Genomic DNA, 26398 nt, shown 5'->3' with positions numbered 1-26398 from the left:
TGTGTTCCAGGTAAGGAATATTCAGAAATCCCAGAGATTCCCATGTATACTATTAGAAAAAACAAGGAGCTGTTCAGCAGTCATTAACAGGGACTGGGACGAAGGTGTGTAACACAGCAACGAGACTTACTTTTCCCAATATGTAATCAACATTTTCAATATCAACTGTACCTTTAGGAATTTAAATGATAAAAAAGAGACTAGTGGCAAACATTCTAAGAACTAATCGGAATTTAAAAACTACTTAAATATACCATTATTAAAAAACCAATATATTTATAAACTATGGACGTGTACTAAGTAGGAGAACCACTGAGTAAATAATTAAACACAAGCACGCACCTGCATGTTTTCTCTCAGATCTGTGGCATCCCGTATAGGGGGTTGGGCATTCTTGAATACCTCATCCACAGTTTTAATCCACAATGTTCTCAAAGATGCATATTCCCTGGATTTCTTCCCTTTTCTCACAGAAAGGCCCCTTTTATGAGGCTTCCCTCCTCCTCTTCGGTTAGTAATAGCCACGTGGACAAATAAAGAAGCATGTGCAAGGACCTCTCCAGTTAAGGACTGCAGGGGGACATGGCGGTAGCCCGTCTGTAAACATTCAAAGGGAATTGTGTACTGGCCAATGAATTCATCCCCAATGTAGTCATCATCCAGCACTACAAAGCGCACCATGGCCAGTTCAGGCAGGTTGATTTGAAATTCAAAGCTTTCATCAAAAATGGGAGCGTCTCCATTCTGGTGCACTGTTTTTGTCCTTTGTTCTGCACAATCAGCAGGGATTCCATGGATTTCAACATAGACATAAGGATCCACCACGTCACCTTTGGCACCTGATCCTTTCGGCTTGGGAAAGTTCTGCCCACTGATGATTTTAATGTGAAGAAGTTGAGGTGAGACCCCTGGGACAGAGTCTTTTGTATTGGCGCTGAAGAAGGAGACCTCCTCCCTCATGATGGCCGGCCGGAGGACATAGCCACAGTTTCCGTTCTGCCTAAACCAGCCAATATTCAGGTCCATCATCAGTCCTGGTGTCTGAAAGTTCATGGCTACAATTTGGCAACCACATTTCCAAAAATCTTGAGGGTTCATGTTACTGGAATCAATTCTCATTGGACTGGGAAAAACCCTAGCAAGGAAACGTTTGTTGTAATTTACAAAGTCCCCTGGATTTTCATTGGCATACTTGCTGGCAAGCACTTCATTAAAGGAACAGACTTCCCAGTACTTCTGAACCTGAAATGACACCTGAAATTCTTTGAACTGAACTGATTTGCAGATGCTGACCAGTTCAGACAGTTCTTTACAAAGCTGAAATCGCTTCACAGGCACATGGTTGGGTTGCTCCACATTCTCTTTTCCCATCCTCTGAGACATTTCTGCTCCTTCATCTTCATCAGTAACATCTCCTTCTACCCCAGAGCAATTTGAGGACAGCTTCTTTGCTTTAATTAGTATTTTCCCTCTCAGGACATCTGGGGATGGTAGATAAGATTCCTCAACATTGGGTGATGTTGTATAGAGCTTGTCTCCTAAAAGTTTCTTCATGTGCTGAACCATTACCTTCTGCTGTTTAATGGAACAGTGGTTTTCTAAACACAAGATAAGAGGATACTCTGAAGCAAAGAATGCATACTTGTTAATAATATCAATGACACTGCGGAAAACTATCTGAGAGGTCATGGTGTGGCCTGTGTAAATTACAGGTTCATTGTCCGGCCCATCCCATACATCTAATTCAACACTCCGGCAACCCATTTTAAGAGCTCGAATATATCCTGTGATGTCGGAGGGACCTCGGAACTGATCCTCTATTAAGTATGTATTATGAGATGAGTTTATAAAGTAATGAGACAGAGGTTGCTTCATATCCTGACAGACCTTCTTATGTTCTGGATCAAATATATAACAGTCAGGTGACATAAGGTAATTAGTGAACCCATCTATGGAGAGCCATCCCTTTTCCTGACCCTCTTTGGATGGCTCATATTTGTGAATAATTTCAAGGCTTATTTCCTCATTTATATGTGCCACACCCTGTTCTGCCTCAAGAAACATCATAAGGTCCTTGGTATCAAGGAATTCTTTATTGCTTGAAAACTGAACTAAAAGGAAATAAATTTCAGGTCTAGTACAAAGCTCATGAAAAACCTCAATAAATTCTTCCTTTGTGACCTCGGTACCAGCTTTGTCCTTTGATTTATGCAATTCTTTGAACTTAAGCTCAATTTTGCTCGTTTTTAAACCAGGATTGAGGTTTCTGATACATTGCACAGCATTACACAGAGTTATATGTCCAAGGTTATCTACATCGATTTCACTAAACATTTGTGAAACCCAAGAAGTCCTCATGTTATCTTGGCTACTTTCTAACATATCAAGCGTATGTTTTCCATAAGAAATTAGGTACCGCAGTCCCGTAACCCAAATGTTTGCAACATCTGCGGAGTTGGCAACCAAATCCAGTGACTCATAATTCTCTCCATATATGACGGAAAACGCACAATCTTCAGATATCTGGTCAGAAATGCCATTGCTGCGGAATATGTCTGTGTTTTTTCCTGTTCTCACTTCCTTGATGGATTTAATATCAATCTTGGCTTTCTCAGAATCCTTCTTAGATGGCTCCCACCTTAGGCTCTGCATGTCGGCATCCAGTAAAAAGTACCTATGATAAATTCTAGAGTTGGAGCGAACCTTTTTGAGTTCTGAACCCTCAACCATTGAATTAATACAATCACTTGCACTGCTGATCTTCTTCTCTGTTGGCATGCTGCTGAATGAGACTGTTTTTTTCCGTTCCCTCTTCTGTTTTGTACCATCCTGAGAGAAAAAAAAGGTCGTATATTAGAATAACATAAATACAGGTTTCTATGTTCAAGATTATGAATAGAAATTTAATTTCCTTGAAAAAAATCATACTATTAAGATTTCCTATTCTAGGCTCCTGTGATGAATGATACTCATTCATCTCTAAAGCTCAGAATTGGCCTTGGAGTTGACAGCCTAATACCAACAGGTATGAAATCATTATTGAATAATTACAATTCATATTTATCAAGAAGAACAATTTCAGGCCAGGCACGGAGGTTCACACCCATAAACTCAGCACTTTGGGAGGCTAAGGCAGGAGGATTGCTTGAGGCGAGGAGTTTGAGACTAACCTGGGTAATACAGTGGGATCCCATTTCTACAAAAAAAAATTTTTTTTGGCCACGCACAGTGGCTCATGCCTGTAATCCCAGCACTTTGGGAGGCCAAGAAGGGGCAGATCACCCGAGGTCAGAAGTTTGAGACCAGCCTGGCCAACATAGTGAAACCCTGTCTCTACTAAAAATACAAAAATTAGCTGGGCATGGTGGCGGGCACCTGTAATCCCACCTACTCAGGAGGCTGAGGCAGGAGAATCACTTGAATCCGTGAGGCAAAGGGTGCAGTGAGCCAAGCTTGTGTCACTGCACTCCAGCCTGGGCAACAGAGTGAGAATCTGTCTTAAAAAAAAAAAAAAAATTAATTAGCCAGATATGGTGGCTCATGCCTGTAGTCCCAGGTATTCAGGGGGCTGAGACAGGAAGATTGCTTGAGCCCAGGAGATTGAGGCTGCAATGAGCTATGATCTTGCCACAGCACTCCAGTCTGGACAACAGAACAAGATCCTGTCTCAAAAAAATAGAAAGAAAGAAACAATTTTCAGAGCCCAGAGAAAAGTGAAAATGCAGGATTCCTTGATTAAAAATTATTAAGAATTTCAAGGTGACAGAAGAGCTAAGTGAAGACCAGGGCTCTTCTGAGTCAGTGTGAAGCCTGTGCAACTGTACAGGTCATATACCACGAAACAGGCCCTGTTTCTATGTACACCTCCTACACCAACACTTCTCAAAGGCTTGTCACCAGACCACCTGCCTCAGAATCATCTGGGTTACCTGGTTACAATGCAGATTCCTAGGCCCGTGGAACCAGCTCCCTGGGGCTGGTGCCCAGGAATTTACATCAAGGTAGCACTCCATGTGATGGAGGATGTACACTAAAGTTTAAAAACCATTTCCTGACTACTTGGGCTAAGACGTCTAGACTACTTCTGGAAACTATTTGCACCAAACGATGAGAAATAGCTAAGTACAAACCAATTAAGTATCTGTTAAATGGGAATTCCAGCAGAAATTCCTCTCTCCAAAGTCTCATACTAGATCAGTCATCAGTATACATCAGATAGACATGTAAGTCTGAGATGAAGGGCTAGATTATAGCTGTTGGAGCTCCTAAAATCGTAAAGTTGGATTTATTAAAACCTATTACTATGCCCCAATGCTTAGAACCATGTCACCTTGTACCTTAATATTAATAGATTATTAAAACGACTAAGTTTAAAACTTCAGGCAGCATTTATTTCTAAAGAAGTTAGCATCACCAATAAGGCACTGTTCAACTTTACTGCTTAAGGTAACATGTTCTCATCTTAAGGGGCTGACATCCACATCTGTGTGTGTATTTAAGTCCTTCCTTGTATGGAGACCTTTATTATTTGAAAAAAATGCTCAAATTACCTCAAAAGATCTTTCACAATTTTAAACCTAAAAGATGATACTGCCTTTCAGTATGTGTATAAAATATATGACAAATTTTCAGTATTCATTGTATTCACAAATAAGAAATAGGGATGGGAGTTAGAATTATATCACTTTCATGACAAAGAAAAGAACATTGTTGAATATTATCCAAAGGCAATTCTAATTTTCCTGCTCTGGATAGAAAATATCTATATTTTAAAAAGCTACTATGCTATACTCTATCTCTGAAATTTAAAACCACTTTTACTTTCTAACTACCTATACTTCCAAAAGCAATTTGCAGAAGGTAATTAAACTTAAACTTTAAATCATATGGGGATTATTTTCCTCAAAGTTTCAAAACGAACCATAGAAGCTCTTGTGATCTGAGTGCCAAGACAAAACATAAAAGCCACAAGGTAGAATATTTCTTTATAATTATATCCTCAGAACAATAAAGTGCAAAATACATAAAAACTGTGGTAATTGTATCTGTAAGATACATTATATTAAAGTCATTTCAAATCCCTAAAGCATAGATTGTATTATATCAATTCGAGTGAGTTAGCATGAAATCAGTTTTGTAATCAGCCATGCATAAGGACATGAAACAAATGTATAATTTTCTATTTTTCAGAATGACGTCTTTAGTTTTTTTTTTTTTTTTTTTTTTTTCCAGTAGAGACAGGGTTTCACCATGTTAGCCAGGATGGTCCCGATCTCCTGACCTTGTGATCTGCCTGCCTCAGCCTCCCAAAGTGCTGGGATTACAGGTGTGAGCCACCGCGCCCAACCGATGTCTTTAGTTTTTAAGAGACACATTTACCTTTGATAAAGGCAACATACTGATTCAGTTAGGGAATTTTATAATCTTTATATATCGTGTCTCAACGATGACACTAGTAGAACAATTACAAAAATATATGGAGGTGTTTATCCACTGATCCATTAAGAAATATGTAGTATTTTCTCAACATTGTAATCTTTTATTCTTTCATTTTTATGGGCTGATTAATATTCTGTTACACTTTCTAATTTGTTATAAATGATACATTTCAGATAAATAGGTTTCTTTTTCATTAAGAAGGAAAAGGCCTAATAGCAAAGTAAGTTAATAACATATCCACATGCTCACATACCCATGTATGTGGAACAGGCAGCAGCTTAAACACCATACTGTGGCTTTAAAAACATTGCCATGCTTTTCACAAACCAGCCCAGGCTTTGAATGGAGACTTCTGGTCATCAACTGCAGACACATGAACATGATGACCACCCAAGCACGGGCAGATATAATGACATCAAGGACACCCCTTAGCAGAGACTTCCTGTCTCTTCCTCTCCCTCCATCTGCTGTCGCCTAGAACCGTCTGTCCTCTCCATAGCACACCAAGGCCTGAATCTGCTTCTCCTTCCTCACTAGCAGATAAAGTGTTCAGAAAACACCGATAGAGGAGTATGCTTGTTTAGAGACCAATAAGAAACAGAACAGATGTGAGCTTGCACTCCTTAATGGGTGGACCAGAATCTCTGGCTGGGAGCAACAAGTGGATGTGAATACAGGAGAAGCTGGTGAAATGGTCTTCCACAGCCAGGAGAAAAGGAAGGGGAGGACAGAAGCACTTGTGTGGGAGGGAAGGAGAACTGGTGTTCAATGGCAGGAGATTGAGCCCCAAATTGCCTAATTCCTGGAATCCTTATCCCACTCTTACTCATTTCAACTTGGCTTTCATTGTTCAGTCTGGCAGTGATCAAATACTTGCCTAAGCTAAGTAGCTGGTCAGAAGCAGAGAGCTGGGATCTATTATTTATGCTGCCTTGTAATGCAAGTTAGTTTAAACTAAATAATGAAAATTATTCAACCTACATGTGCTATACATATACCTTTTTAACTGGAAGAACACTAAATGCATAATACTCACATGCATTAACCATCTAAAACCACAGGAAAAAATGCAGGTTTCTGCTGAGACACTTGTGCCTCAAAATACTTTTAAAAAATAGTATAAACTATTTCTCAGAGTTGGCTGTTATATTGTGAAGATTACTCATCACCCAAAGCTTCTGAGTGGTGAATACAACAGAAGGGAAACTTGGTGCAATTCTGCTACTCTATTAGCACTTAGTAACCTCAAGAGAAAGAACACACAAACAATGTCCGGACTGGAAGAAAACCAGCTTCCAAAGAACCTACCTCCATATCAACCCTGAAATTTTGCATTTCTTGACAATCATAAAATTTAGAACTAGAAAGAAACAAAGGTTCATTTGTACATTAGCCAACAGAATAACAATTTCATACCAGGAATGATTTTAGGTAAAGCAATGAACTAGAAAGAGGCTAGGGAAACATTCTGCACCACAGCAAATTCAGGAAAAATAAAAATGTTTATAGAATTCATATTTAACATTAAAAATATAAATAGCCATATTGAGTTTGAGTCCTATGGAAAAACATACATCTTTCTAACATAACTGCCTACTTTATTTAATAGCCTTAATAGAAGGCTGTCACTAAAAATAGGAGGCCACTAAAATTACCATCTGGGATACTTAAGTAGTGGCAATTTCATAAATGGGCATGGGTAATTTCATAAATTCTCATCCTGAAATGGGATAAGGAATAGGTGAACCTCATTTCTTCTGCTGGCAACAAAGCGTCTGGCACTGATTCAATCGATTTAGCTCGCTCTGGAGAAGAGGAACAAGAAACCGAGTTGTGGAGTTGCAGTCTTGTCTAAGGGCACACAGATAGTTAATGCCCTGCTGGAAGAAAATTACCTCCTGTTTCCTATTCCATTTGAAAGACTTGAAAGACTTCCACTTGAAAGACTCCTGCCTTTCAAGACTCATTTGTTCCCATTTTCTGTTTGATTATTCCTCAAAAAACATCATGAGAAAATGATGTTTCAATATCCAGGTGTTTCAAATATCCAGGCAAAACAGTCATCAAGTCTAAGCAGTCATTCTGGTGTGGGGCTAGGGTGTGGGCATGGGGTGGCTCAGAATGGGGAGAGGGTGTAGTATGAAAACAAAGTAGCTGTTTATCTGTCTGGTTTGCTTGAATCAAGTTATTTAATCTGAAATATAAATAACATTAAAGAAAGGCAGAGGATCATCATGTTTATCAAGGGGGATCTAGAATTAGAAAGTTGAGAAACTGGGGGTTAGAAAAATTTCTCTTTTACAAAACAATACAAAACTAAACAAAAAAACCCAAGAAAGAACTTGAGGTCCATTAAACGAGCACAGCAAGGCCTGACCTTTCTTCAGCTCAATAACAATAACTCTGAATTGAAAGAATAAGTCATGCCAGGCACATAAGGACTACCTTGCAAAGTTTTTCACACCTCTTTAAAACTTTGATGTGCTCTCCAAGATGAGAAAAAAGAAGAAAAGGGGGAATTTGGAGCAAGACAGTCACTCTGAAGGTCATTTTATAAAATAAAATGAAATGAAAAAGAATAAAATAACATAAAGGAAAGCTAGGCACAGTTAAATGCTGCTTCTTGCTCATGTGGAAAGGCCCTTTATTGCAAGTAACAAAAACTCCTTGGCCTGTGGATGCCTCTCCTCCATGGGCGCTCCTCTTCTGTCATGCCCTCTACTGTATTCTGTATCCCAAAAGCTCACCCCTGCCCTAGCTTGGCAGAGTCTATGAGGGCTCAGATCTGCTAATGGCTTAGGAGCCTATGGGTGACTTAAAAAGTCATGAAGTAGGGGCAAGTAAAGTTTAGATGGTGGTTTACAACGCAGAAAGCCAAAATAGAATATCACTTCTACCCTAACAAGAAAAAGCCCAATAATCTATAAAATCATAACTGTTCTTGTATCCATCAGAGAGCCACGGTCACATAGAAACCAAGGGAACTGAATTTCAAAGAGTGACATGCCCCTCCAAGGAGAAATAGGACACAAGAAACTGTTCTGGGTTTGGTAGAGCATGGGAAGAAGATGTGGCCACCATGGAAGCACGTGAGAGGAAATCAGATAAAATTTTAAGGAATTCCTAAAAGCCAAGTGTGGCCCAGTATATCCATCTAGGGTAACCGGGAGTGCCAGACACAGGAAGAGTTTGCACTCATTTGTAAATCTTCTCCATTGGTGCTCCTGAGAAAAACTGGGGGTAAAGCAGGGCCACTGGGAAAAGGATGGAAGCAGAACCCATCCACCTCTGGAACCAGGCAAAGATCCATTGCCCCGGGGGGTAGCAGAACCTCTTGTAATCAGGAGCCTGCATCAACAAAAGCACAGCTCTGCTATGACCAGAAGAGTGGCAGAAAACTATCACCTGCCCAAATTCAAAACAGATACAGGCAGAGTTTGGCTGCCACAGGGAGCAGGGCAGGTTAGGACAGGTGAGAAGGCCCATTCCTGAGGCCCAGGTGCATAGGGCTGCCTAAGGCTGAAACTGGATCGGCAGGACCAAAAATTCTTCCTGACCCCACCAGAAGCCTAGCACCAAAATGCAAGCAGTCTACCATTACAGCAGGGACAAGAACATGGGAAGAGACCCTTTCTGACACAGGCATTCACAGCTGAGAGCTGAGGGCAGAGCAGGAACTCTGAGTAAACCCTCTAGTACGCTACCTGCCTCCTTCACACAAAACACAACATGACAGTGGCCCACCAGTGGAGAAATTTGAAGCCAGTGGTACATTGAAGGTAACAATGGCAACACAAATCCCAAACCTGGCTCAATTACTGACTCAATCTTCCCAACACTAATGACCTGGAAGAAGAGACATGCCCATTTCTGAGCATATCATTTACTTCAGTCTCTATTAACCATGATTTTTGTATCCAATAAAAATTGCAGGTCATACCAAAAAAGTAAAAAGAAAAACGAAACAAAACAAAAACAACAACAAAAAACATTGTCAAGAGATAAAGCAATCAACAGAGCCAGACTCTAGAAGTGACTTAGAAGATGCTGAAACTATTAAATAGGAAAATTAGAACAACTATGATTAATATGTTAAAAGATCTAGTGGAAAAAGTGGACAATATGCATGATCAGATGGTATATTTCCACAGAAAGATGGGAATGATAAAATATGGTCCAAAGGAAATACTATTAAAAAAAAACCCACATCAGAGATGACGAATTCCTTGATAGGGTAATAAGCAGACTAAATACAGTCAAGAAAAGAATCTGTAAACTTGCAGATAGGTCAACAGAAATTATCCAAATGAAAATACAAGGAAACAGAAGAGTATATACATATATTTTTTTAGAAAAACAAAACAGAGCATCTAAGAGCTGTTGTCTAACATATGTGAAAACAAAGTCACTGCAGGAAAAACAGGAGAGATAATAGGGCAACAAAATATTTGAAGAGATAATGTCCTAGAATTTTCCAAGTTAAGCAGCTCAAGAATAAGAAGCTCAAGCAGGATCAAACACACACACACGCACACACACACACACACACACCTGGATATATCATAGTTACACTGCTGAAAACCAATTAAAGAGAAAAGCTTTGAGGCAGCCAAAGAAAAAAGAAAGTCACATATAGAAAAATATCAATAAGAATTCTAGTTCAGATGATGGGGAAAAATTGAAAGTCTTTCTTCTAAGATCTGGAACAAGACAAGGATGTCGATTTTTCTAAGATCTGGAACAAGACAAGGATGTCCATTTTTTTACCACTTTTATTCAACATAGTATTTGTAGTTGTAGCCAGAGTAATTAGGCAACAGAAACAGAGAAAGGGAATCCAAATTGGGAAGAAATAAGTCGAACTGTCCTTGTTTGTAGATGACATGATCTTATATTTTAAAAAATCTAAAGACTCCATCAATAAACTCTTAGAACTGATAAACAAATTCATATGGAATCCCAAAACACCCCAAATAGCCAAAGCAATACTGAGTAAAAAGAACAAAGCTGGAGGCATCATCATACTACCTGACTTCAAAATATACTACAAAGCTATAGTAACCAAAACAGCATGGTACGGGCATCAAAACAGACACATAGACCAATGGAACAGAATAGAGAACCCAGAAATAAATCAATGCATTTACAGCCAACTCATTTTCAACAAAGGCACCAAGAACATACATTAAGGAAAGGACAGTCTCTTCAATAAACAGTGCTGGGAAAACCAGATATCCACATGCAAAGAATAAAACTAGATCCCTATCTCTTACCATATATAAAAATCAAATCAAAATGGATTAAAGACTTAAATGTAAGACCTGAAACTATGAAACTACTAGAAGAAAACACTGGGGAAACAATTCATACTTCAAGACATTCAGCTGGGCAAGATTTTTTTTTAGGATAAGATTTCAAAAGCACAAGTCACAAAAACAAAAATAAATAAATGGGATTACATTTGTAAAAACAGCAAAAGAAACAACAGAGTGAAAAGAGAGAGTCTACAGAATGGGAGAAAATATGTGCAATCTGTTTGTCCAATGAGGCATTAATAACAGCAAAAAAAGCAATTAAAAATGGGCAAATTATCTAAATAGATATTTTAAAAAAACAGACAAATGTCCAACAAGTATATGAAAAAACGCTCAGCATCACTAATCATCAGGGAAATGCTTATCAAAACCACAATGAGGATATCATCGCATCCCAGTTAAATTGGCTATTATCAAAAAGACAAAGAAAACCAAAAAACCAGAAGCTGGTGTAGATGTGAAGAAAGGTATACTGTTAGTGGAAATGTAAATTAGTATAGCCATTTTGGAAAACAGTATGAAGGTTTCTCAAAAGAGCTAAAAATAGAACTACCATATAATCCAGTAATCCCTCTGCTGGGTATATATCCAAAAGAAAGGAAATCAGTACATTGAAGAAATACCTGCACACCCATGTTTATCACAGTGCTATTCACAATAGCCAAAATATGGAATCAATCTAAGAGTCCATTAATGGATGACCAGATTTTTAAAATGTGGTAAGTATACATAATGGAATATTATTCACCCATAAAAAGAACAAAATACTGTCATTTGCAGCAACATGGATGGAACTGGAGGACATCATGAAATAAATCAGACACAGAAAGACAAATGTCACATGTACTCATATGTGAGAGCTAAAAAAGTTAAACTCATGGAGGTAGAGAGTAGAATGGTGGTTATCAGAGGCTTGGGAAGGGCAGGAAGGAGGGGGAATAAAAAGAAGATGGTTAATGGGTACTAAATGACAGAAGAAATAAGTTCTAGAGTTTGACAGCACAGTAGGTTGACTATAGTTATTAATACTTTATTGTATATTTCAAAAGAGGAGATTTGGAATATTCTCAACACAAAGAAATTATAAATGTTTGACGTGACTGATGTCCTAATTACCCTGATTTGATCATTTTACATTGCATGCATATATCAAAATATCACAAGTACTCCCACAAATATATACAATTATAATGTATCAATTGAAAAAATAAAAGATAATTCTAGTTCAGATGGATTACAGCTGATCCACTTATTTCTACAAGCCTGCAAATGTACTACGTATAATAGATAGTTTTATGGGAAAAGTGATTCTCTTTTAAAGGACTGTAGTCGCTAAATTCACCTGTGCTTTCAAAGACAAAGGCATCTCTAACTTAGATGTTAGTCTTTGAAAAGTCACAGGTGAGTTTCAGAGGCTCTACAAGACTGTGATTGGATTCTCCAAGGGATCTGCAAACTCACCTCCCTTCCTCTAAGAAGTTTAGAATCATGGCCTTATTAACATAAACTTTAGAAGACAAAGAGGAAGATTATCACTTCCTAAGAGAAAATGTCAACCTTAAATGCCAGAGTAAAGGCAGAGGATAAATGTTTTACAGAGTTGTGAAGGAAATTTTAAGGCTATCCAAAAGAGAAATGACAATCTGGGAAACAGGGAAGAAATGAAAACTACATAATTTATAGATATAAGTAACACAATTTTATTAATAAAAACAGCAAAATCAAGCACACAAAGAACTTTTATTGATAGCTGTGAAATGGTTTTCTTTATACCAGAGTAGAACAAAATAATTCAATAGTTTATCAACTTTCTAGTTTAGGAATCACCCACAGAAATACTATGCGCCACAAGATGTGAGCTAGCACTGCATGTCCTCTGTGCCTCAGTTTCCTCACCTGTAAAATAGCCATCAAAATAATACCTATTCCCCAAATGTTATTTATGGTACCTACATCACAGGGTTGTTACAATGATAAGATGAGTTCATATTTGAAAACTGCTCTAAACACTGCCTGGAATTTTGTACACTTTACATTAGATCCTGTTCAATAAATACATTTCAGGCTGAAATTATTTCTTCATGGAAGAACAACAAAGACAAATACCATCATAAATGTGTCACTGCAATACTCTAAACACTTAGGATTTGTCGAAAGATAATCCTATCACAGAAGAAACAGAATGAACATCACCCTCTCTGAGTCTTGTTTAACTGATGCACGACCAAACGTATGTGATGCCCAAGATATACTGGGAAACTGTCAAAGATAGCCAGCTGCCCTCTCAAAAAGCTTCAGAAGGCTGCATCCCCACACCCATAGGGGAAAAAAACCACTTCTCAAAGTCTTGTGTTAATTTTAAAGCCCATCAATTTAATTAAAATGATAATTTAAGTCTTGTATAAGTATTCACATAAGAGTACAAATTTGAAGCAATGATCCCCATAATCTCCAGAATATTTTTACCTAAAAAATGATCAAATGACCTCACTCATAGCACTTTGTGACTGGAATTATTCAGATGATTCCTTCTATTTCACACTCTCCTGTTATTTGCAATGTGGATAAACCTACAGCACCCAAAACAGCTACATGTGAAGAAAACAAATTTCCAATTTCTGTAAAATGAAGCTTTCAAAGTCAGGTTAAAGGTTCCAAATAATTCAATGTAATGGGTTACATCTGCCTTTAAAACAATGGCGTCTCTAATTGTGAAATCATAGGACCATAATGACATACAATACTGCTTTCACAACAACACTCTTTTGGCAAAGTATTTTCACTACTACCAAAATGTTTCCTGAAAGTAAATATATAAAGCCACAATGTACATCTGTGTCCAATGCAAACTGCAATAAAATTCATCAGTTTTCTCCAGTAGTGAAAAACCTAATGGTAAGCACTGAGCTCCTATAAATTACACTAGTGATCCTTTAGATTCTAGTGAAAATAATGATGGTAATAAATTTTAATTTATGATTTATTATAATGGTACTTAAGTGGCAAAATTTGGTGTGAAAACTGTGTTTCTCAACTGTGGATATGTAGTTTCACATTCAGCACATTATAGAGCCTGCTGACTTCCTATACTACAGAGCTATTTAAAGATGTAGTTATATAACTTTAATTGGTAATAACTGTCTAGTAAATTGCATTGAATTTTAAAAGATATGCAAGTTGAATCACATAATGTGAAAAATATGATCAATTCTAAGAGTAACTTCTCAATCATTAATTTTCTTTCCCCTACACTGTGCTGGTTCCTCACTGTTTCAGGATAACTTTGAAGAAAAAAATTATTTTCCTCATTTTTTAATCTTTAACTCCGGCACTGCTTGGGGTTGAGGGAAAAAATGCAATCCAAGGGTTGATGCAGGAGTTAGAAGGAAAGTTTCTTAGAGATCCATCAGCATGCAGGGGCAAAGCTATTGCCCTAGGACACATCACATCCACCAGAGCAAACAAAGAATAGTAACTCTTCTAGTCAGAAATTTTAATAATTCCACAATTATTTTAAAATTAAGGAGAATTGCCCCACTGACAATTTATTATGTGATCACTTTATTATTTCCTATCTTGTCTTGTAGGAAAGTAACTTCTCCCTAGGGCCTTTTTTAACCGAATGGTTTATCTGCATATGAAATTAATGTGCGTGGCTGGATGCGGTGGCTCATGCCTGTAATCCCAGCACTTTGGGAGGCCGAGGCGGGTGGATCATGAGATCAGGAGATCAAGACCATCCTGGCTAATACTGTGAAATCCCGTCTCTACTAAAAATACAAAAAAATTAGCCAGGCCTGGTGGCAGGCGCCTGTAATCCCAGCTACTTGGGAGGCTGAGGCAGGGGAATTGCTTGAACCGGGAAGGTGGAGGTTGCAGTGAGCTGAGATTGTGCCACTGCATCACTGCACTCCAGCCTGGACAACACAGTGAGACTCCGCCTCAAAAAAAAAAAAAAAAAAAAAAAAAAAAGAAATTAATGTGTGTGTGAAGGGGGACAATTAGATCGGAAAAATAAGAAAAGAAACTAAATAATGAATTACTGAATTACATAAAAGAGAAACTCAGCTTTCTACAAAACACTCATAAGTTCCAAACCATTCTTGAGCCACCCTGGTTCAGCCCTCAGCGTTCTCTCTTCTCTAAACTCTTACAGTATTTATAGTGTCTACCCTGTAATTTAGCATAATTAATTACAGTGTTATTCAGTTATCTAATTGTTTTATGTGGGTCAGTCTTATCTCCTCAAGTAGAAGGTAAACTTTTAAAGGGAATGGGCCTTATCTTCTATAGCCTCTGGCCAGACCAATTTTGACAGTCAGAATAGAAACTCTTTTCAATGAACTGGTCATCTTCATAAAGCCAATGATGGCCTTGGAACTAACAGAAAGACAAAATAAGCTAATTCTTTAACTTATCAAAATGACTGTTTATGAAAAGTATATGTGTTTTTAAAAGAAGCGTAAGTCATTTTTTTGTTTCTTCAATTGAGGGGTGACAGATCATATAACTTTTATACCAAGCATCTTCAAAAGAATTTTTCGAAACATCTCAGTACAAGAGGTCTTTTGGATGTAAAATAGTATAAAGACAAAGTTGATAGTACAAGGACAGATAGGTAAATGATTAAATTTCAAGATTTTTCAACTTTGGCTGTTTTATCTATAATATTTATTTAAAAACAAATAATTACAATTCTATAGCAATACCAGTCAATGTTCAAATGACTATTTCTGTAACAAAATGTTCACTGCCTACCAAAGGGCCACATAGAGATAAATCTGCTAAGAAAACTTTTTTTTTTTTTTTTTTATAACAGCATCCTCTGTGTTCTGATTTATAAATTGGGTCTCTACCATATCTCTTTTTCAGCTCTTTCCTCAAATTCCTGTAAAACCAAATTCACCCTGGCTCCCTGACCAGCTTCCTTACGTCACTGGCCCATTTCCCTTATGGTCCCACTGTCTGAATCTTCTGGCCTGGGAATTTGGAATCATATATAGCTCAAATTTATTAATTACACAGTTATTATGTATTCAACAATCCTATAACATGAGTATTATCAAGATCTTCAGTTCCAGAGAGATAAGGTAACTTGCCTACAGGTGTCCAGCTGGAGGCTGGAAGGAAGAGAGTGGTCTACCCGGGAAGGCCCTGAGTCCAGGGCAGGACATGGTGTCAGTCTCGCCCACGGGAAGGCCTAAGTCTCCTCATGCCCTGAGTCGCAGCCCACTCCTCTCACTATAACTATTCCTGTAACAATGGCTACTTCTGCCAGTTCTTGAGTGCTCTCCATGTGCTAAGCCTGGGACTCAGTGTTTTGCTTCTTTCTATTCCTCAAAACAACTCAGTAGGTGTGCTCACCTTCATGTTCCAGGTTAGATTGCAGCTTCCCAGAGTAGGACATCTACGTTCCTCAGCCACTTCTGGGGCCAGTGCTGATTTCCCTGCCCATATTATTCTCTGTCCTATCCTTTCATCTCCAAATGTGGCCCCATCCTAGAGGTCTTGCTGAAACCCTAGGCCTTCGGTGAAAGGGTTTACTTTACTTGAGTGTGGCTAACCTCTCTTAAATCCTTTTGTGCTTAAAGTCAGTACCATAGAGACAACACGTGTTTGTAAAATCTGTAAACCTTCCCAACCAGAGCATACACTTTTAAGAAGCAGAATTCACGTTGAAAAAATTTATTTTTGGCTTATTGAATCCTCCACTGATCCTAAGGCCACAATACACATAGAGTTGTCTAATACATCATAAAAAAGAGTAGAATTATACTTGTCAATGGAAAAAAAAATAAGCCCAATTTTGGTAATGCGATCCAAAGTCTACAGCTAAAATGCTAAAATCAAAATGGTTTAAAATACAAAACTTAAAATATTAGATTTTAATGTTATGTGGAGAAGAGAAAGCCAATCAGAGAGAACAATTACATGGATTTGAGGTAGTAAAGAGACTGCAATGTCAGAAGAAGCTCGTGAGCCTGGGGGAAGGATCAGGAAAAAGGAGGCTGGATATGAGTTCGGGGCAACACTGCGAAGCACAGCTAGCCTGCCTCTGTCGTGAGCGGAGCCAGCACCTCCTTAGAGAAGGCTTCTGCGGCCTGAGAATGCACGTTCCTGGGCTGCAGGCAGAACAAATACAAATATGTACAAGACTGATAATCATCTGCATTTCCCCTTTGTGTGCAAATACAACTCACCACCTGTTTTAAAAGGTCAACAAACGGAAGAAGTCTCTTTTGTTTTACCACACTAAGAATCACCAGCTTATACATGTAGGCATTTAGTTTGTTTCTGCCTTAACACCCTAAATAAGCTACACTAAAGGACATATGATGTTTAAATAGCCTCTGGCTGGAACAATTCATGCAGGGGATTAATTTCCCAAGAACTAAGTCCTTGCCCAGCCCTTGGCTGGAATTTCCTTCTGATGGGCATGGATCTTGTGGGGAGGACAGTGTGGCCACCTGCTTAGCTATGCAGGATCCTGCTCTTGCTTGGCTTCCAGGAAGGGGAGTCTGCAGGCACTGGCCTGTGCTCACCACACACCTTTGGACACTCTAATTCAGATTCTCCAATCTCAGCTCTTGCCTCTCCCATACTCTGGCCTTCTCACCTATCTCATCACGATGCCTGTATAGCCCACAAATGGGGAAGAGATGCAAATGGGGGTTATTTGCTGGATGTGATAACGGAGCTGTGGTGAGCACTGTGGAGAGCAGGTAGGTTCCTTTCACAAAGGGAACACAGTGGTAGAAGGGGGATGTTAGAAGCTAAATATCAAGTCTCTTGATCCCCTGAATGAATGAATGAAGGAACTCAAAGAGTACCACTTGTAGGATCACCATTTCAAACACCAAGTAGAAATCTATATATTTTAAAAAGTTTTAAAATAATTACAATTATCTCAAAATGTTACAATATACATTGCTGTAAATCCACTTTGCAAAATTAATAAATAATTTAAAAATTGCAGCAAATCTCAAATCCACTGCTTTTCTACTTAGAGGTGTTATATGCAAATGAAAGATTTCCTAACACAAACATCTGCTGAAGGGGCACAGACATGCCTCACAGTCTTTGTATCTACTTGGCAGAGAGCAACAGTAAGCTCCATTTTTTTTTTTTATTAAAAGCCATGCTTGGGTTAAGAAATCAATAAAAATGTCAATATCTGCATGGCCCAAATCCAGAAGACTCAAGTGATTAATCTAAAGCATTTGCAAAATAGAGTAATGCGAATTTGGACTGCAGAAGGTCCAGTTCTGCCATTTTCCTGAATCACTGTATACCTTTCTAAAACCACAAGTCCCTTCCAAATTAATCAGCTCATCAAACTAAAATAAAAAGCAGTTTTAAAAACCAGCAAAATCTCATCATTAATGTATTTTAAATGGCATATGCTGCCAGTGACTAAAGCAATTTAACTGCTTCAATGAATCTTGTGTCACCATTACCAGGCCTCACTGCTGTTAAGTCCCAACTACTGAGAGAAAATTACCAGCGGTAAATGTACAATTAATTTCACACAGGCATCAAATTCATTCTAAATACAGCTTCCTGAACCTAGCTCATGTTTTAAATAATATGGCACAGAACATAAGATTAAGAGGGTCTCTATACCATTTTGTATAGACTATAAAACCAAGAAGCTCAGGCAATCCTACAAAGTACACACTGCAGAGTAGTTTTGAGAGTTGGAACTGGAAGGGCCTTGCATTAATATGGATGCTGTTGTGAGAATAAAATATAGGCATTTATAAGTCATGCTTAGATTTTACATAAAAGTATTATAATGCAAGCTTAAAATGCCACATCTAATTATACTGTATTTTATTTCATTAAAGTTATCCAGAAGTAAAAACATGGACAAATTCTACCTGCAAGCTAATTACCAAATCCCCTGATTAATAAGCAGGATGCTATCCTTATTCCAAGAGTCAGCCTGCCATACCAATTACCAATTCTAAAAAGGCTTTAATTCCAGAGTTTTGAAGCTGACCCTTCAGTCCATTACGCAACTCTATCCTGACTCACTAAAGTTCAAGCTACTTAGAGAGGAGACCTTTGGAGAGAGAGCACTGGGAATGAAATGGTGTCCCAACAGAAGGTTCTGACAGGAGGGAACATATGAGGTCCCCAGCACCTGCAAACCACAGGAATGGTTGGAACCACCAGCAACTGGTGAACTATATTCCCCAAGGTAGAATGACATCTAAAGTGGGACAGCTAAAAAGAGTGAAAGTGGGTGTCAATAAACATGCCACATCAACAGGGACTGTCCTGGGCAAACTGAAATGTATGATCATCCTACCTGAAAGTGACCTTATTAATAATGTGTTAAGTTCTAAGTTCCAGGCACTGGGAATGCAGGTACAATCAAAGTATAATCTCAGCTACAGGAGTATTCTCATCCTGACTGGCAGTCAGGCAGGTTCCTGGTTCTAGTCTGTCTGGACACTTTCAACCTGTAGGCTTCACCAAAGGTCTCCTCATCTTTCAACCTGTAGGCTTCACCTTGTCCAGTCTGGGAGTCCATGCTACCCAGGCCAGGAACCCACTTCTACCTGCTTGTGAAGTCTGGCTTAGTCTTGCTGCCTTGAACCCAGGAGATGAACAGCCATGTGTATCATTGGGCATGGTGGCTGAATCCTTATGACTGCTTTTTGTTTATTTCCTGAGGCTGGCTACAGTTCTCCCTACCCTCTGCCCCTTCATGGGCATGGATCCTTAATCCAATCCTTAGCCTGCCTGGCTAGAACTGAGTCCTTGCCCAGCCCTTGGCTGGAATTTCCTTCTGATGGGCATGGATCTTGTGGGGAGGACAATGTGGCCACCTGCTTAGCTATGCAGGATCCTGCTCTTGCTTGGCTTCCAGGAAGGGGAGTCTGCAGGCACTGGCCTGTGCTCACCACACACCTTTGGATGCTGCAATTCAGATTCTCCAATCTCAGCTCTTGCCTCTCCCATACTCTGGCCTTCTCACCTATCTCACCACGATGCCTGCATAGCCCACAAATGGGGAAGAGATGCAAATGGGGGTTATTTGCTGGATGTGATAACGGAGGTGTGGTGAGCACTGTGGAGGGCAGTTAGTGGTTCCCTTCACAAAGGGAACACAGTGGTAGAAGGGGGATGTTAGAAGCTAAAGGTGAGTTCTCAGAGCTAAAGAAAGGAGGTGAGGTGCCAGGAAGGGTGAAGGCGCTGATGGCTGGGCAGTTCCAGGTGACCTTCTTAAGAGATCACTGGTAAGTTTTTCTGATGATTGAATCAGGGCCATCACCACTCCACCCCGATCACCACCCAATCCCTCTGCCCTGTTCATATGCATGTGTATTGTACCTCTCATTTTAAGTCAAAACATTAATGTATTACACACATACGACATCACTACTATCACATATGTCACCACTGACAATCTTGGACTCTCTAATATACCTCCATCATCTGAAAATTCAACTCTTCAAGTTCAGAAATTCTTTGCAGGGCTGCTGAGTTGAGTCTGTGGCTCATGGCACTTAAGAAATGCATCTAAAAATTAGATTATCTTTTAATCTAATTTGAATCATCTCCCCTCCTCCCTCAATCTAAATATGATGGTAAAATTCACTTGGGTTTACTGAAAATTATAATGGCAACACAGAAATTACATTTTGTCCTCTGGAAAGAGCTGGAGTTTAGCTAAACCATGTTTTATTCCAACTATAAATTTATTTTTCAAGTAATTTAGTTGTACTTTTTAAAGCATTGCTGTAGAACAGTTTTTAATTTAATAAGACTAAAACTTGAAAACACAGGCTATAAAAAATAAGATACAACCAGGAATATGGGAAAACCAACCCTCTCCATGGCCTGTATCCATTCTCCAGGGGCAGTCTCGTCTTGTGGCCCACTACCCCATACTTCCAGATAAAATTGGAAGGTTCCTTGAGTTAGAAGATATAATGGATTTTCTTTATCAATTAATTTTTCTTTAAGAATTAAAAAGAACATTTCAAAAAGAATGAAGAGAATAAAGTATGGAGAATAAAACTCATGATCCAGAAAAATCCATAGTAGCTCACAGCACTCAGAGAGGTGATCAGAATCCTAATAATTCTCACCACCACATACCTCAGCTTTTCAAGCCACATGGTAACTACTATCTGCCATTAAGTGCAGTTGTGCCCATGGAAAGGGGAGGTGAGCTAACCTTTACTGAGCTACTATTATGAATCCTCAACTCTGTGAAGCAGGACCTATCATCCCATTTCAGAGGTTAAATAGCGCCCAGGCAGGTCAGTTCCTCCTCCTCCTCCCCTGCTCTGTTCGGTAGCCACAGGGCTAGCCCTCATGGAAGACTTCTTTAGATCCCAACTCAGCTGGATGCTCACTGGGTTATGCACATGAGGCTCTGGCAGCAGACTGAAGGCTGGGTAAGAAACAGGGCAAAGCCGAGGAATGGGTGGTTCCCTCCTCCTCTCTCTGCAGGGCAAGGTGAGTGTCTCTAGCAAAGGCTACATCCCCTCTGAGTTCCCAAAGCCCCATCACCTGCTCCCTGTCTCTCTATCCTGTGGGTGGGGATAGTTATCTGCTGTTGACAACCTTTGGGTGGCATCACCAATCTCAATCTCATTTGGCCTCCTGGTTCTTCCACTACCTGTAATAATTCCTTAGATTAAATTATCTCTATTTTAAATGTTCTTTTTCCAGTTGGACCCCGAGTGACTCAATGCTCAAACTGTGCAGCCTTGGGAAGTCAATAAACCTCTCCAAACCTCAGCTGCTATTTTATAAAATGAAGAAAATAACTACTTGTTCTTAATTACTTTAAAGGGTTTGATAAGGCACAAAGGAGATAATAAATGTGAAAGCGCTGTAGAGGCTGACCTAACTAAGATTTTTACATTATAAGTCCTCAAGTCTTATTTACTGGAATTACTGGACAGGCAAAAAGGAGTTCACTGAAATTAACTTCCAAGTTAATCCCTTGGACCTAAATAGTAAAAACTACACAAAGTTGCCTTTTAAGAGCTCATTGCAAGCTTACAAACACTTTGCTCTCTCATAAAAGGAAAGTTGGTTGGCTGATGCCTCTAATGCTTCTGCAGGGCCTCTGACCACCAATGCAGAAGGGAGTTAAAACGCATGAACTCAGGCAGCCCTTTATAGAGCACCTAAGTGAAAAAGACTGGGTGTCGGGCTCTGGTCTGTCTTCTGCACCAGCCCTTCCTGTGTAGCTAACCCTAAAACAGGGACTACAATAATAGTACTGTATCCTAGGGTTGTTGTTATTAAACAAGATAATGTAGAAATGCCCACTAAAGATTTTGATGCTCCCAATAAATGTCAAGTGTAATTAATGTGGTTGACATTATTACTGCTATCATCGTCATCATCATCATCATCATTCTCTCCTATAATGCATTTTCTGAGGATTTGATCAGAGCTATCTCCTCTGTCTATGTCATTCCCAGTCGAGTGACAATCTCAGATACGCTTCCTTGACATCTGTACATGCTTCAGGCAATCATTATTACATGAGAATGGCCATCCTTTCCCCTCTTTCCTTTCTTATTATTCCTATCCTGTCTGAGCACCTACGAACCTTGGTTTCAGCATTACTACTATTTTTTATCATACAGTGAAAAAAAAACTATGCTATCTAGCTACATATTTACATTATTTACATTATTACATTACATAATAATGGGCCAATTAAAGGGCTAATGCTTCTATTGCTATTGTTTGTTATGGTTATAAACATTTGTGTTTATGGGTTGGACACTGAATTATCTTCGGGTAGATGAATACTCTCCCTTAGTGACAGTATTGGGTGGAAGCAAAGACAATGTCTACATCAATGGTGTCCAAAAATGTATGAGAGCCACATATGTAAATGAAAATTTCTACTAGTCACATTAACAAATCTAAAAAGCAACAGGTAAAATAAGCTTCAATAGTTTATTTTATTTAACTCAAAATATCCAAAATACTATCATACCTACATGTAATCAATATAAAAGTTATGGAGATACCTGGATTCTTTTCAAGTCTTTGAAATCCACCATATTTTACATTTACAGCACATCTCAATTTGGACTAAGCACATTTTTTAGTGCTCAGTAATCAGAGGGGGGCTAGTAGCCAGTGCATCTGACAGTGCAGGTCTAGATGATAAGCTTTTTAAGGGCAGGGACTTGTCATATTTTAATACCAAATTCACCCTGACTTTTCTAATGTGGTGCTTTGCCCAAAGAAAGCACTCGCCAAATATTCATTGAACTCAGAAATGAGTATCTGGAAAGAGGGACTATCATTCATATATGTAAGTGAGGCCAATATAAATTTTTTTGGAAGAATAACATTTTGTGGGTCTTACACCTTTAAAAATTACAAATGAACATAATTGCTAAAAATCCCAGTGTTCACTCACCTCAAATCACCCCAAATGCCATAAAGAGAAAGCAATGTTACAACTGTTCTCAAAAAAGTGAGAGAAAACAAAAACAGCTCTATTATAGAGATCTATTATAGATCTCCATAATAATTGACCAAATAAGTCATCAAATACTATTTAAATGACCTCATATGCCTGATAGTATCTAAGAAACTATAATGTATGCTAGGACACAAACATAACTTGAAATGGAATTAAAAACTAATATTACAACCAGGTTAATTTATGAAAATGATGAATACCTTTTTTTTCCCTCCATGTTATGAAAAGCATATTTTGCTTGAAAGTTTAAAGGCTTAATAGATGCAAATTACATTTCACTTTCAGCTACCTAGTTGATACAAATCAGCTTGCTCAGTCAGGATAACCACTTAAAAATAATTTGTGGGGTGGGGGGAGGGGGGAGGGACAGCATTAGGAGATACACCTAATGCTAAATGACGAATTAATGGGTGCAGGAAATCAACATGGCACATGGATACATATGTAACAAACCTGCACATTGTGCACATGTACCCTAAAACCTTAAAGTATAATAAAAAAAAAAAAAAAAAAAAAAAAATAATTTGTAGTTCCTGAAGGCCACAACATTATACCATTTATAGAACTGCAATACAGATACAGCCAAAGAAAAGATGGTAGCTTCTTTCAACCTGTGGTACAGAAATCATAAATGTCAAGTTCCTTTTGACAACCGATGCCACTGTCCACTGAAAAGACTACCCAGACCGCAGCCACCATCAGCAATGGCTTCATAAAACTCAAGAGGGATTCCATTTCCCTCAAGAAAAGGAAATGGTCAATCTCAACAAAAGTTGTATGAAACTGCAAAATACTTGGTGTATCTTCACTAAGATTGTGAAATGAATTTCTAAGGCAAAGTCAACTAGCATTAAAGGCACTAACATGGAAGGGTGCTTAAAGTGCTTTTTCCTTCACCATGACAGAACTGGTTTCTGTTGGTTCTAAATATACCCCGACCAAATTAAAAGAAAAAGATGTCTTTTGCTTTTAAATGTATCTGGCTTGTGTTGAAGCCCCTATCTACTGGGGAAGGAGGAACTGAGTTATTCAACAAATTCCAATACAGTTGTGCAGAGCGGAGACACTCCATGACCTTTTTACTTTCAGCAAAAAATCTTCATTTGACTACAGCTTGGTTTCTTTAGCCTAGTAGAATTTCCATCGGATCCCGGGCTTGACAAACTCACGGTTCTCTGGTTACTAACGAAATACCAATGTTCAGCTTGCTCGTTCATTTATATTTTTAACATCAAAATCCTTATAAAGCACACAGCTAATAGCTTCATTTATTTGGCTAAGAACTGGCATAGTATATTTACTTTTAAATTATTACATTTACTTTAATTTTCCATCTATTGAAAGTTGTTTGTGCTGTCCTTTACATTTATTAAAAGATAAATAATGCTTTTTAGAATCTCCATAATGGTAACTTTCAAACATTTAAACTTTGAGAGAAAAGAAGAGAATACATGAATCAAAATTTGTGTCACATTACTTTTTTTTTTTTTTTTTTTTTTTTTTTTTTTTTTTGTTTTTTTTTTTGTTTTTTTTTTTTATTATACTTTAGGGTTTTAGGGTACATGTGCACAATGTGCAGGTTTGTTACATATGTATCCATGTGCCATGTTGATTTTTACTTTTTAAAATACACTTTTAGGCTTGTAATCAGTTTACTTTTCTCCAAAGGCAGCATTTGTCTCTTTAGTCATTAGAAAACTTACTGGCATATTTTGAATCTTATTTAGTGTCAGTTTTTCACGTATTGTCCAATTCTAAACACAGATCTTTGAATGCTTTAGAGCCACTTGAGTAGAACCTGTATTAATAAATGTCACATATTTCTCAGTAATTCAACAATGTTGTAAAGATGATAAATTTCATACTGCTGACAATCTATCACTGTCTGAAATAGTTTTCTACCTTAACTTGTGACTTTCATTCAGCAAATATTTACTGAAAAGACTGCCATGTGCCAGATGTTCCTGGGCTCTGGGGTTACCAAGCAGAACACAGCCCTGGCCTTCCAAGCACTCACAGTGCAGAGGGGCTGCTGTGCCTGCTCTTCAAACCTCTCCTGCTAGGAAGCCTTTCTGAACTTCAGCAAATGTGAGCCAATAAAGAGCACTGTCAGTAACACCTGACAGACCTGGGTCCACGTCTGGCTCTGCCTGCTAGGAGCTGATGACCTCATTTGTCCTCTCTTGGCCTCGATTTCCTCTTCCATTACACAAGGATAATAATTTATTCTACAAGGTTGTTGTGAAAGTCAAATAAAATAATGAAGGTACAGGAAAAAAAAGTCTGACATTTATGGGGTCTGGGTGCCAGACTTCTTCCTCTAGTTCCTCTTAAAAATACATAGCTTTCTATATCAAACGGCTTCTCTATTTATAAACCAAAGAGATAGATGAACTGTAAATCGTAAACATGTATTAGGTATACCAAATATTTAGGAGCTGTATGTAACAAGGACTCCTGGTACACTTGACGGGCTATCGTCAGCTTGATCCCCATCCCACGTTTCTCTAATAGGTCACTCTTTTTGGTCAATTGTTAGGTTCTCATTTGCCTTTCCTCCATTAGAGTTTTAAAAGCAGTTCTACCATCCTAATGCAGGAGCTAAAGAATCCCTAGGGGGCCGGGTGAGGTGGCTCATGCCTGTAATCCCAGCACTTTGGGAAGCTGAGGTGGGCAGATCACTTGAGGTCAGGAGGTCGAGACCAGCCTGGCCAACATGGTGAAACCCCATCCCTACTAAAAATACAAAAAATTAGCTGGGTGTGGTGGTGTGCACCTGTAATCCCAGCTAGTCAGGAGGCTGAGGCAGGAGAATTGCTCAAACTCGGGCGGTGGAGGTTGCAGTGAGCCGATATCATGCCACTGCATTCCAGCCTGGATGACAGAGTGAGACTTTGTCTCTCAAGAAACAAAAAAAGAACCTCTAGGGATGTGGCCCTTTCATCTGTGGGGTGGTTCACCCTAGAACTGTAGGGTCCGGAAGGAACTAACATAGTGAATAATTAGTGTGCCAGGCCCAGCACTAGGGGAACCATATGCATTACCTTGTGTGAACCCAACTCTTCTGAGATGTTGATACTATCTTCTACCTTCTACAAAGAAACCCAATACTCAGGGAGGCTAAGAAAGTTGTCCACAACGACAAAGCTATAAATAGTCCAAT

General features: G+C 38.7%; 1 protein-coding gene across 6 annotated transcripts in view; it reads right to left on the bottom strand.

Moving 5' to 3' along the window:
* Window positions 1-26398, bottom strand: part of PLCL2 (phospholipase C like 2) — a 222629-nt gene that overhangs the window by 96782 nt on the left and 99449 nt on the right. For all 6 annotated transcript variants that reach the window (XR_008660523.2, XM_055295536.2, XM_055295537.2 and 3 more), the window contains exon 2: window positions 343-2829. Coding sequence is in view for 5 of the 6 variants with exons in the window: in XM_055295536.2 (XP_055151511.2) it covers window positions 343-2829 (2487 nt within the window). In the remaining variant the exon portion in view is untranslated. The remainder of the gene's footprint in view (window positions 1-342; window positions 2830-26398) is intronic.

The sequence above is a fragment of the Symphalangus syndactylus genome, chromosome 10, assembly GCF_028878055.3.
Source record: "Symphalangus syndactylus isolate Jambi chromosome 10, NHGRI_mSymSyn1-v2.1_pri, whole genome shotgun sequence".
Classification (NCBI taxonomy): Eukaryota; Metazoa; Chordata; class Mammalia; order Primates; family Hylobatidae; genus Symphalangus; species Symphalangus syndactylus.
The sequence above is the reverse complement of the archived record's forward strand: the minus strand, read 5'-3'. Positions and strand labels throughout refer to the sequence as shown.